The sequence below is a fragment of the Ciconia boyciana genome, chromosome 1 (assembly GCF_034638445.1).
Source record: "Ciconia boyciana chromosome 1, ASM3463844v1, whole genome shotgun sequence".
NCBI classification, from domain to species: domain Eukaryota; kingdom Metazoa; phylum Chordata; class Aves; order Ciconiiformes; family Ciconiidae; genus Ciconia; species Ciconia boyciana.
This window is the reverse complement of record NC_132934.1, coordinates 62,795,385-62,807,861: the sequence shown is the minus strand read 5'-3', so window position 1 is coordinate 62,807,861 and position 12,477 is coordinate 62,795,385. Positions and strand designations below refer to the sequence as shown.

Genomic DNA, 12,477 nt, shown 5'->3' with positions numbered 1-12,477 from the left:
GGCTGTCACATGTTTGAGGCGGGATTCACACCTGAACTATTAACATTGGTCTCTTCTGCGTTTCCTATTTTAGAGCTGGTAGGAATCAGATGAGCCCATGGCTTGAGACTAGATGTGCCTTTGCTGAATTTGCCCCACCATTCATTGCAGCTGCAAAGACCTTGCAGCAGGTTGGTGCTTCCCTACTTCTCCTCAGGTTTACGACCAGCATAGAGTTTGAGTCTCTCCTACATGGACACATCCTATCATACAACTACGTACCTGTTGCAGTGCTTCTGTGTTGGTAGAGGTGGGGGTAGCTGTTCACCTTGCATTTATTTCAAAGCAGTGTACTAGGCCATTTCTAACATACTTTTTAGTAAGTATTAATAATTCAGAACAGATTTTGTCTTGAGGACTGAGGGTAGCATTAGGTGTAACACTTAATGGAGATCACAGGGGTAATGTATTGCCAGATCCCTTGAAGTTAGCAGAAGTCACTCCAAATTTCTTGCTTTTTTTTCTTAAAACCTCCACTGCTGGGGGGTGAAAGATGTCAGCCTTCATTATTTGAATATCCAAGTTAACTGTATCTCTATCACTCCCCATCAAAGAAGTGTCAAGACATTTTCAGAGCTCAAAAATAAAGTTAGAACTACGTCCATTCTGTGTAAGTCATGATTTTTGAATGACAGGGGTTAGCGATACAGACACCAATTTACACCAGAGGCAATGGTGGACACAGGGGGAGATTGCCTATCTCCCTGCCTGCCTTACCCCACAGTGCTGGATCTCAGCCTTAGCTCCCTCTCAGAGGCCATGAAGCAGCTCCAGCCCCTTCTCTAGGTTATTCCAGTTATGCCACCACAACTGAGTGTCTCCGACACTGCAGCTGCCCCACACTAGCGGGATCAAACCAGCCTGGTGTTACACTACATCGGCAGTCTTGCAGAGGTCATCACCAAGAGAATTTAGTCCCACCCACAGAGAGTTTAATGGCCTGATCATTGGAAAAGAAAAGTTGTGTTTTCATAGCTTCATGGGGAAGCTTTCAGTGGGGATGGATACTTTCTGGAAATGTTATGGGCTGCTGCTTCCCATGGCGTTCATATGTCCTTCTGTTTACGCATAACTAAATGCTCCTGTATATGGTTGCTAAAACTAAGTACAGCTGTGAAATCCATCTGCAGCTTGTTTTCTTGACTGTTGTCATTAAGTAAGTTTGGCTTCATCAGGAGACCCCACATTGTTACCAGATGAAGAACCGTCGACAGCACTTACGATGCCGCTAATCAACATTCAGTGAGAACTTGGGTTAAATCTCCCAAAACAAGGATTTACTTGCACTTTCCTGATACAAAAAAAAGTGACATGTTCTTTTAATGCTTGTCATGGGCTAGTTCAGGGCTTCCTGAAGGTGGACAATTTCAGAAGCACAAGTAGAAACTCAGTGCCTAATTTTCACAGGAGATCAGGGGAGTTAGGAAGTTACAGCGATGCCTTCAGCCATGGTTTCCCAAAGTGGAGGCAAAGGCAGCCGTCTGGCTCAGCTTTACTGTCCAAGGGTCTGCTTCTCAGCTGAAGACAGTGCTTCCCCATCTTCTCCTTCACATCTGCTAGGGTTTTCCTCGGACGCCAAGCTCATGGAGGCAAAGGGACCCAGAGCTGGCCCATGCCAGCAAACTGCTCCAAAGGGCAGCCAGCTGTGGAGCAGCCCCTGGTGTCCATCACTCGACACTTCTGCTCCAACCCTAAAGTTTGGTATGAGGTGTTCAGCACAATCTAGCCACAAAACACATAGAGCAGGACAAACCAAAAAGCATATGTGACAGCATGTGGCACTGCACAAGCACCTAGCAAGACGGCACTCCTCTCTTTAAACTCATGTTGGTTTACTAGATCAAGGAGTCTTGCTCTCCTGGCCCTGGAAAGAGGAAAGCTCAAACTAAGGACACAGATTTGGAGCAGTGACTTCAGATGTAATAAAATGTAGCTGTGCATATGCATACTGTGATGAAGAAAACAAGTCTCTTGGGAGAGGCATGCCTGGCCTGTTCACCTATCACTGCAGACACCTCCAACACACCCCCTGGCCAAAGTGACTGCTCGCTTCTCCTGATTTGGAAACAACCCAAAACACTGCAGAGCCAATACCTTCCCAAGGGACAAAGAGATAACAGTCACTTTGGACTTTCTGTTGAATAAAGTAAGCTCCTAAACAGAAAAAGAGCACAATCACCTTTACTGGCTCTGAAAGCACAGCGTCTCATTTGGTGCAGCCCGTTATTCTCATCCAGTCCTCCCACGGAGCAGTAACTTACTCTGGGAGCAGGAGCACTACTCGGTGCAAATCAATGGGGCTGCTTTTGAGCTAAAGCCCTACCCACTGTAAGTAACACCATTGACAGCTGGACCTTGTACTGAAGTCCTGCTCTGTATTTGGGAAGGTGACGTTAGTGAAGATGGAAAGCTCCTCTCTGAGAATGGGTTAAGCAAACTTGTAATATATTCCAACCCAATGTTTGCCACATACTACAGCTGACATGTCTTCTACTACCTGTAAATCCATCAGGAAAAGAACTTTGGAGGAGATTAATGTATTCACAAATTCATGTGGAAAAATTTCAATTAAAACTGAGGGCAATCCTTTTTGCATATTGAAATGTTTAGTTCTGATATTTTTTAATTATTAATTTAACTTTGGAAATGCCAGTCTTTGAGAGGGGACAACTTTTTTTTTCTTCACTTTTTTCTTTCAGAATGGACTTTGTTGTTGTCTAAAAAAATGATCTCAATTTCAATAGGCTTTTATCACTACAGAGAAAAATAAACATTCCCATCAAGTGTAACATTTGGTTTAGCCCAAAATGCTCTGCTTTGCTTTTTCAGTTTTGAAACCTGGAAGATTTCTGTCTTTTTCTGACCTGGACTTATATGCTATAACTTTTCGATTTGTTCAGTGAATCAAAAAAGAAACATAACTCCACAATAACTATTCTGTCTTCCTGATTTTAAGCATGATGCTTGCTTATGTGTGATGTTCTGTTTCAGACTAAGGTATTTATTTGAGTTTTGGCTTCCTAGCTATCATCTTCTGTAACAGCATGAGACAAATAAACAGCATATGGCTGCACCAAGCAGTGCCTTAGTATACAGCGGGTCCTACTAAAATGAAGTTGGTGAAAAGACTCTGCTGGTGGGTTTATGCTGTCTCTATGACCACCCTCAAACCTGCAATGAGGACAGGGGTGTTACCGAAGCAGAACCCATAAGGAAGTTGTATGTGCACTAGGACAGATAAAGATTATGGACAAATAGGCTTTTCAAGTGCAAAATAATTGGGTTTGATAAGCAGAAAGTGAATCTTTACTTCATCCCAATATACACACAGAGCAGCTAGTGTGGAAGAAAAGTATTCAGTTTTAACAATCTGCTTATTGCTGGGTATGATTGAGCTGCTGTTACATGACAACACATGTCAGAGGGCGAGTCTGGCCCTGTGGACACTGCGTCTCCACAGGGAAGGTGGAGAAGGGACTGCAGGGACTCTACTGTCAACATTGGCATAGGGGACCCTGGGTACAGAGCAGTTCAGGAGGAGCACATTCATGCAGCCAGGCAAGGATTTGCAAAACAGAGGGGAGACAAGAGCCAGGGGTCAGAAGAGCTTAGGAGCCTGCTGAGGTCGGGGGGGGGGGGGGGGGGGGGGGGGTGTGTGTCTTCCTGAGTGCTGCTTACTTTTGTGTGTGAGACTGGGAAAGGACTTTCCTCCCACCCAAAGTGGATGTTGAACCCTTCCATAGACATGGTCTGGGTTTGCTTTTAAAGACAGAAATGCTTTCAGCTTAAAAAGCCATATAATCTTTCTTTAAATATGTGCCTGCCATTCAGAGGGTCCAGCCCTTCTTCAATACAGACTGCTTGCTTTTTGGACATTGTGCATTGGCCCATATTCTCTCTCGCATTAGAGAGAATATGAATCAAGAGTAAACATAAGAAAAAAGTGGATATAATCAAGTACATTCTGGACACAAAGCCAGCAGACATAAGGAGCTGAGTACATAGAGGAGATTCCTCAGAAAAAAGCCTTCAAGCTACATAGGAAAAACAACAGTTGTCTCTGTAGCCACATACTTGTGTGCAACTGGGATCTGAACAGAAAACAAGAGTTTGGGTCTTTGAGCAAAAAAATAAATGTGAGAACATGCAGCACTCTGTCAACTGCATGAGCAACCCTGAGGGATATTTGAGTAGGATGAACATTAAAGTCTCCCCAAAACACATTGAAATTCTCTTAAGCCTGGTGTCTCAGTTACAGGATATAATTCTGTGCCATCAATGCTCTCTCTGTAGCCACTGGCCTTGTGCCTTCACCTACCTGGATACGAGGCTCCCCTACCTTCAGTCCATCCTGGCCCACAATGGGGGCTTACCTAGTTCATCCGGGCCGTGTTTGGACACTACTTCCTTCCCTGGGAGGTTTGCCTCTTGGGTAAGTACAGGTTATGTCTGGACTGGGGAGCAGCTGTGGTGCTTGATTTGCCATCAGCCCTGGACCTCCTGTTACCCAGGTGGATGGCCAGGCTGGAGCACAGCACAGCTCCCTTTGGGCTCTTGCTCCCCATGGAGATCAAGCTGTGGTGGGGGCTAATGCCTGGCCAAGTTTCACCCCAGCACAGAAGTAGGACATGGGGAGGATGTGAACCTGGGAGTGAGGAGCTGCTCCTGCATCCTGGGCAGGGACACAAGAGTGACTGAACAGCCCTCCCAAAGTAACAGAAATTTTTTTCTCCAGCTCTTAAACCAGTGAGAGGATGAACCTCCCAAGGTCCACACAGACACCTCCTTTACAGAAAGGCAGCCTGGGTGCTGGTGGCACCACAAGATCTCTCCTTTCTTTAGGTATCCCCTCAGTTCCCTGTGTCTCAGTCTGGATCTTGCTTCCATGCTTTCTTCCCTGTCTTGAGAGAGGATTTGTTTTCAAGACTTTCATATTTACAGCTCTCATAATCCTCCTCCTCCCCTCTCCATGTCCCAGAGTAATTTTACAGATTGGCTAGAGAAGAGGCAAAATCCTCAAAGCCAGCCACTGTCCTTTAATCACTTCCAGGCGCAAGCTGCGAGGCGGAGAGGGTTGAGCTGTGCTCTCCGCCTGCGTTCCCACGCGCAAGTGCCCAGAGAGACCCCGGCAGCCTGGGCAACTCCCAGCCTCAGCAAGGATCAGAGGGGCTCCGAATGTGGCACGCATGGCCATCAGCATGAGCGGCCGCACAAGGTCTGGCCCTCTGCGGGGGCCAGCAGCTGCAGCGCTACGTCTGCTCTGGGGAACAGTCTGATCATATTTTGTGGCTTTTGTGTTTTCCTTTTTCCTACTTCATGTGGTTGTGTGAGGCAGTGACAGCCAGAGCAGCCATCCCCACATCTCCACCCTGTGCCACCTGTCTGAGACAAACCTGCTGTGTTTCCCCAGGCCAGCACTGAGCCAGTGACAGAAACCCTGGGGACAAGGCAAGGGGGTCTCCCTGCCCACCAACAGAGGGTCTGGACCAACTCCTGTAGCTAACCTGCATCTCACAGTTGATTTTATCAAGCAGGGAAGGGGTACAAGACGAAAAAAAACTCTCAAGGTCTTCCTCCTTGTCCCCACCCTTCACCTATGTATCACCATCTTCCCCATCCCTGCTGCAGATGTCACTGAGCACAAAGTGTGTGTCTCTGAGGCACCATGATTATGGCCTCGGTGGGAAAGGGTGGAGGTTGTCTCAGCCGTGCATGTCCATGAGTCTTAGGCAGCTGTACACAGGGCGAGGTCCTTCGCTTTGAGCTAGAACAGCCCAAGGGCTGCTCTGGTTTACACACCCCAGTGCTTACGAATTCATTAATGACAGCCCTGAGGAGCTGAAGCTACAGGTCAGGCTTGTACCATTAAATCCCTTCCCTCCAGCCCTACTACATTGCCAGCAGCATGCAAAACTGGCATAAGAGCTCCTATGCCCGGTCTCTCGTCAAACCTTGGTGCTGGGGGAGGCTGCAAGTTTGCACAGAAAGAATCAGCCTCATTGGGATGGGAAACCACCACAGTGCAGACATCTTTAGCTGAGCCCCATCCCCTCGGTTGCTGTCAGGGTCACTTGGGAAAACCATGATTCAGCTGGTCTAGTCTAGGTACCTGCTTTGGGGCAAGAAGAGTGATATGCAAGGAGTGGCTACTTCTCTCCTTCCTATACTAGCTGCCCTGCAGATTTTCCTTTAAGGCTGATAGCAATTTGGTTAGTAGACAGCAATGCATTTAACAAGAGAATATCAACAGGCCTCCTTAGTTCACCTACAGACATGCACACCGCTGATATACGGACATTTTGCAGGACTGTATTACAATGGTCAATTCACAGATTTAGACCAGCTCTGCTCTCCTTGGTATGAATTTCCCTTCATCTTAATGAATCAAATATGTCCTATAACTCATAATTATTTTTCATTTGTACAAATACCACACAAACCTTTCATTCCCTAATCAATTCAGTTTACAAATGGAAAGTATGCAGGCCACAACTTTTTACAGTGTCCTACAGGAAGCTGCTTTCAAGCACAACCATTACAGAATGATGGTCTTAAAAAAAAAAAAGGCACAAAACCAATATAACAGAGTGTATTTGCTTGGGAGCACAGAGTACACAGATGTGTGTGTTGCAACACAGCCATCCTGAATTGCAAGGATTTTATGCTTTTTAAAAGGCATCCATGACATCTGGGAAATATTTATGGAAGAATAAATAGGCACACAATGTCCTGAAAGGTAAATGGCTCCTTGTTTCCCCAAAAGCTTTCCAAATCAGTCAGTACAAGCTGCTGAGTTCCTTTGGAGTGAACAAAGTGCAAAATGCTGCCATTTTTATGCTGTTTTGTAGGTACCGTCTACCCTCTCCGTAGAAGTACCAACAGTGGGAGATGGTGGCCTTATTTATATCAGATTTACTGAGGTAAACAAGGGCTAAGAGGACAGTAGCTGCCCCCAGTAGAAACACTTCATGCAACATGTGCACTATGAGTCATACAGCTCACATTCAGGTTATATTTGCCTTTCTATAAATATAAATATACATATACATATACATATACATACTCAGATGTCAATCTCTGGTTATGGCCCAATTCACTTCTACCTCTTACTCAAGCAGTTACAATGGAATATCTACTTCTTAAATTGAGAAAATGTGTTTTTTCCACCCTCATATCTGTTAAAAGTAGAGGTTTTAATTTAAAAGTTTGAAGTCAAATTTTAACCTAAAAAGGCCACTTCTGCTCCAGAACTTTAAGTGATTTTAACTCCAGAAAAGAAACACATGGTGGTTTCCCCCATTATGGCAATGAAATGGAATTACAAACATGATCACAAATACCCTGAGCAAATGTTGTTGCAATGCAAAAATGTAAAGACCTGATCAGGTCTCTTGAAGGGAAATATTTACCTCAAATGTGCGCAGAACTTTAGCCAATGCCCCAACTTCTTCTTTCAGAGAGAAAATCAACGAAATCACACCATTTTTATTTGAGGACTCTTCAATGTACATAGATTCCTGAAAGAAAAGAAAACAAACAAACAAAAAAAGTACATTCACCCTAGAAGTCAGTTTTGCTTTGCTCCATTTCCCTTTTTGCATGGCATCAGCAATGTAAAGAGGGTATAAAGTTGCTTTAAGCGGGAATCAAGGCCACTGTTGCTGCCAGTAGAGCAGCTCTGGGGCTGCTCTGATTTATGATGGTACAGACAAAAATCCTGTCTCTCAAACTAGGGCTCATGTGGGAGCAAGGTAGTCAAAAAGGACATGAAAATACCCAAGTATCACCTCTGTCTTGCTTCACCTCTCAAGTGTATCAAGCTCAGGGATGACTGGAAACATTACTGCACTTTGGTTTCAGCTACAGTGCAAAGACCTTCCTTCAGGCTTTCTTTTCTTTAACACTCATGATTAAGCAGAGCAATGTAGGTGAGCTCTGTGCAAAGATGCAGGCCATGATCTATGTTTCCCTTCAGTTCTGCTTCTACCTTCCAGGTAGCTTCAGGAGAGGAGGTATTCACAAGAGGGATATGGAAGTTGTTTTAAAAACAAAATAACAACAACAAGCAAAAAAAAGGAGGAAAAATATTGGAGCAAACATTTAGATCTTCCCTAAATCCCACAGTGAGTAAAGACTCAAGGCAAGATGTGTTTTCATTTATGTTTGTTCCCTTTCTTTTATTGATTTTCTGCTCTGCAAATTCTAAAAGGCCATTTCCAGTATGCCCAAGCAAGGAGAATGTTTATTTCAATTATTTTCATGGTTCTCATTACCAGAATGTCTTAGTATGTCTCAGTACATGTGTTTCTCTCCACAAAACCCCTTTTAAGTAGAGAAGAGCTATTTCACCACTTCGGAAAAAGGAAACTGAGTCCTGGAGTGGGGCCAGATTTTCAAAATTATCTGGGTAGCTGACATGGCAGGTAAGTGACTGCTGAGATTTCCAGAATAGCTTAATTTGTCTGATGTCAGAGTAAATTTGATACACAACCATCACAAACTTTTGGAAGTCACATTAATGCCTTATTTGCTGGGGTTTTTTTTAACATCTACTGGCCTTGGGCAAATTGCCCCTGGTTGGTATTTCAAAGATCACACCAGATATCCGCAACACAGACAGATACTGAGGTAACAAGTCCTGAGCCAAAACTTGGCTCAAGGTATCCATTCAATTTTTCTTTATGAAGGTCTGTATTTTCAGTCAGAGACTGTCCTCATTATACCTGTTGCTTAATTTAACATATAAATCGGAGTATAAAGAGTCTCAGTTCCCAAATATTGTCCTTAGAAAAGACAGTCTTTGTAGCAGACAAATTAGTAATCAAATCCAGCTGCACTGAAGCCATAAAGCTGTTGGTGGAACTACATTTTCTAAGGCAGTGTTACAAGGAACCGCCTTCTTTTCTAAAGTAAATAATTGTGATTCTTCAGGCTGTCTCTGAGGCTGCTGCTAACCTGAGAATTCATTGCCAGAAACTGGCAACAGATTTTTCTATCTGGCTTTATTTCCAGAGCTTGCAAAGGTTATCCATATGTTTTCCACCTTCTTGGGGAACCTCTAGTGAGAACTGTAGTAGAAATACTGGTTTTATGCACCAGAGGCAAGATTGTCACCTGTTCATCCGTGACACTTCCTGCAGCATCTCTGTGTCTCCTGGGTCCTCACCTAGCCAGGAAGCTGTCCCAGCTCTTACATGGTGGGGACCAAGAGGAAAAACAGTCAGGAGTGATGTGGCAGCTTGCTAATGAAACCCATTTACACCTGAAGCAACCACAAAGGAAAACAACGCCAGGAGTCTGTCAAAAGGCAAGCCAAACATCAGTAGTCTGGAAATTTGATGATAGTTAGTGTAACCAAAACCATCATCTGATTTGCCCTTCTGTTCTGTCCATGCATTGCTTTGCCCTTCTGGTTTCTCCCACCACAACCAAAACTGATCTTAAGGATAGAACTGTGCTACACCAGTGTCTACCCAATGGACCAAGGATTTGGTTTTCATGGTGTGCACTGGAACTGTTTTAAAAGCCGTGCAGTTACGTATTTAAAATACTCTTGCCAAGGCATGCCGGGAGGACCAACTTCTATGGCAGGTTGACTTGTATCTGTGTGACAAAGGAAGAATTTGTGGTTTGGACAGCTGCAGGGGATATAATGCAAGGTTCAAGTCCTGCAAGGTAATTCTGATGTTAATTGATCTCTTTATATAATGAGATTACCCAAAAAATGCCTTAAAAACCTTCTTTCCAACCCAGATAGATTCTCATTGGTCACTAGCCTTGATGTGTTGTGATCAGCCACTTTCAATCTGTCCTCACTCATTTTCCCACTCTTGTAAATTGACTTATGTTGGTGCTTAAAAGTAGGACACATTGCAGTAGGAGCAGGCACTAATCCTGCAAATAGTGTGATACTTGCTTAACTTCTTGCACATCTGCATATGCACTCAGTTCACTGGAAGATCTTTGTACAAACGTTAGTTCATGCCTGAGTCTGTCTGCAGAGATGACAGCTTTCATTGCAAAAGAAGAGTAAAATGATTGTTTTCCTGCTACCCAGTTCTTATCAATATATATGGAGGCAATATACATCAATACACACTGGAGGCAACACACATCAACATATACACTGGAGGTAATATACATCAACATACACACAGGCACATTTATTGCTGAGCTTTTTGTAGTACCTATGCATAGTTGTAACTTTTGATCACAGTTTATCCATTCTCAATTCTCATGCTAATTTCGTGGTTTTCAACCTGTTATATAGAGAGGAATTGCAACTTTGGGGTAGTTCTACTGTTCTGTTACTGCTGTGATTATGATTAAGAGTTGAACAAATTGCCTCATTGTCATTTAAATATTGCCTATATGGCATGTATATGTGATCTATAAATGTAGTGTGGGGTAAATTAAGCTCTAATTTTCTTCCAGCTCCTTCTTTTTTTTTCAAGAAGTAAAATTAGAACCAGTTGACAAAATGAACATCCATTCCTGGACCTACTACAATCTCAAAGACAGGTGACGTGTAGATGCAAGGAGGGGTTTACCTGAGTGCAATGCAAACCTGCATTTTTAGTTAACCACTTTGCCCAGAGATTCATATTGCCTTCCTGAACATGTGGCAGTATTAGAGATCCGTAACACAGACCTATCAGCCTTCTAATCCATTTCCGAGCAGGTTAGATAAAGCCCTTCAGAGTGAATTCCAACACTGTTAAAGCCAGGGGAAGTTTGGCCTGCAGTTTCAGTGAGAGAAAAATTTCACCTCTGTGTCACAAATTCCAGACTTACTAGATAGACAAAATAGTAGGGAAAAACTCAGAAAAAAAATATTTCAAAGGAAATAAAATTCCTAAAGTTACTTCTGAAGATAGAACTAGTTTCCAAGTCAGATTTCTTAAGGCATTTAGATGCTTAGATCCCACAGATCTCATTGGGACCAAGCAATTACACAACTTGGGAAAGTAGCAAGGTGAGACCCTGGAGAATTATTGTGGGAGTTCAGCCTCACACACAAAGCAGTAGGAAACCGGGCTTCCTTGGCCTCTCCGCTCTTAAAATGGCTTGTAGAAACTGGAGCCTTTTTTTTTTCCCATGTCTTCTACAGCTTGTCTCTGGCTTCAGCAGCATTGCATAGGAGACACACATGCAGAATTTTTAATAATGCTTAATATTTTAATGCTTAATAATTAAGCATGCTGGCCTCAAGTTATGTTGCTTGCCCCTGCAGTAACTATAGTGCCTGTAATCGAAAGGCATGGGCTTCAGGACTTCCCTGTATTTTTGAAAGCAAAGGGTTCAAAGTAAGTCAGTAAACATTAAAAAAAAGGGATATCAGAGTCCCAAAATTTAACAAATAGCTCCACCAAAAGAGCATGTAACTTCAGCTGCTTTCCTTTAACAGAAACAGACAACTTGCTTTTCATCACACAGGTTTAAGACCTCTAATTAGCTGCTGGTCTTTTCTGCTGCTTCTTCTGTTTGCCATATATGCAAGGATACTATTGCAATGTTCATTTTCATTCTCATTGCACTTTCGTGACCACAATTAACAACAGACAAGTGCGCTGGCTGCCAAAAGGGAGAATGATGGCAACCAGGCACCGCAAAGCATCAAGACAGGCACATTGTTTCCCCCCATCTTGGGTCACGCTGCCTCTCAGAGAGCGGGGGACAAGATTTGCAAGCATGGGGGGGTGGGAGGGAGGCAGCCACAGCCCCCCCCCCCGCAAAGAGCGGGCACACAGACCCCATCGCTTACCTGGAAAGGGTCACCATTCATTTTGCAGTGCTGTGCGTCCATGTTGCAGGGGCAGCGATGCCCACGCAGGGAGGCCCCTTCGCCACTGCAGGTGAAGCCTTCTGACCTTACTACAGTGGCCAGAGCTCTGTGCAAAGTTATTTAAAGTGGAGCAAGTGAAGCAAAGCCATCCCCTTCCCCAGCTCCCTCCCCCGGACACCGTGCCAAAGGGGCGTTCTCCCTACACGCCCCCCCCACCCACCCCTGGCACATGGACAAGCCACTCCACGTCGGCTGGCCCCTGTGAGTCCCACCCCGGCACATAGCAGCTCTCCAGCATATTGTTTCTATCTGTACCCAATGTGGACAAGCGGCATGCTTTGAATTAACAGCCTTCCTCCTCCTGATTGACATCAGATGCAGTTTTCATTTTTGCACGTCAATGCATCGTCTTCGGTTCAGCCTCCTCCAGTCCATTCCCACCACTGCGTGCGTGTTCAGCCTCAGGTGGGTTTCCCATTGGGGCTCACTCCACGTGACCAGAGATCAGATGTTCTCCAGGATCCACTCTTTGGATGCCAGACACGAGCCAGGGAGGGCTGTGACACAGCACAGCAGCTGAGGGATTTGTCCTTTAGTAGAACCTGTTGGGCTGCATCCAAGAGGTCAGAGAGCAGGAGACATCGCTCCACACA

General features: G+C 44.5%; 1 protein-coding gene across 1 annotated transcript in view; it reads right to left on the bottom strand.

Moving 5' to 3' along the window:
• The window catches only part of PAH (phenylalanine hydroxylase), a 38,288-nt gene extending 26,443 nt beyond the window's left edge, over positions 1–11,845 (bottom strand). Inside the window, exons 1-2 of the mRNA XM_072849481.1 lie at positions 11,804–11,845; positions 7,449–7,556 (exon numbers count right to left, since the gene is read on the bottom strand). Coding sequence (XP_072705582.1) covers positions 7,449–7,556; positions 11,804–11,845 — 150 coding nt within the window. The remainder of the gene's footprint in view (positions 1–7,448; positions 7,557–11,803) is intronic.
• Positions 11,846–12,477: the final 632 nt, after the last annotated feature.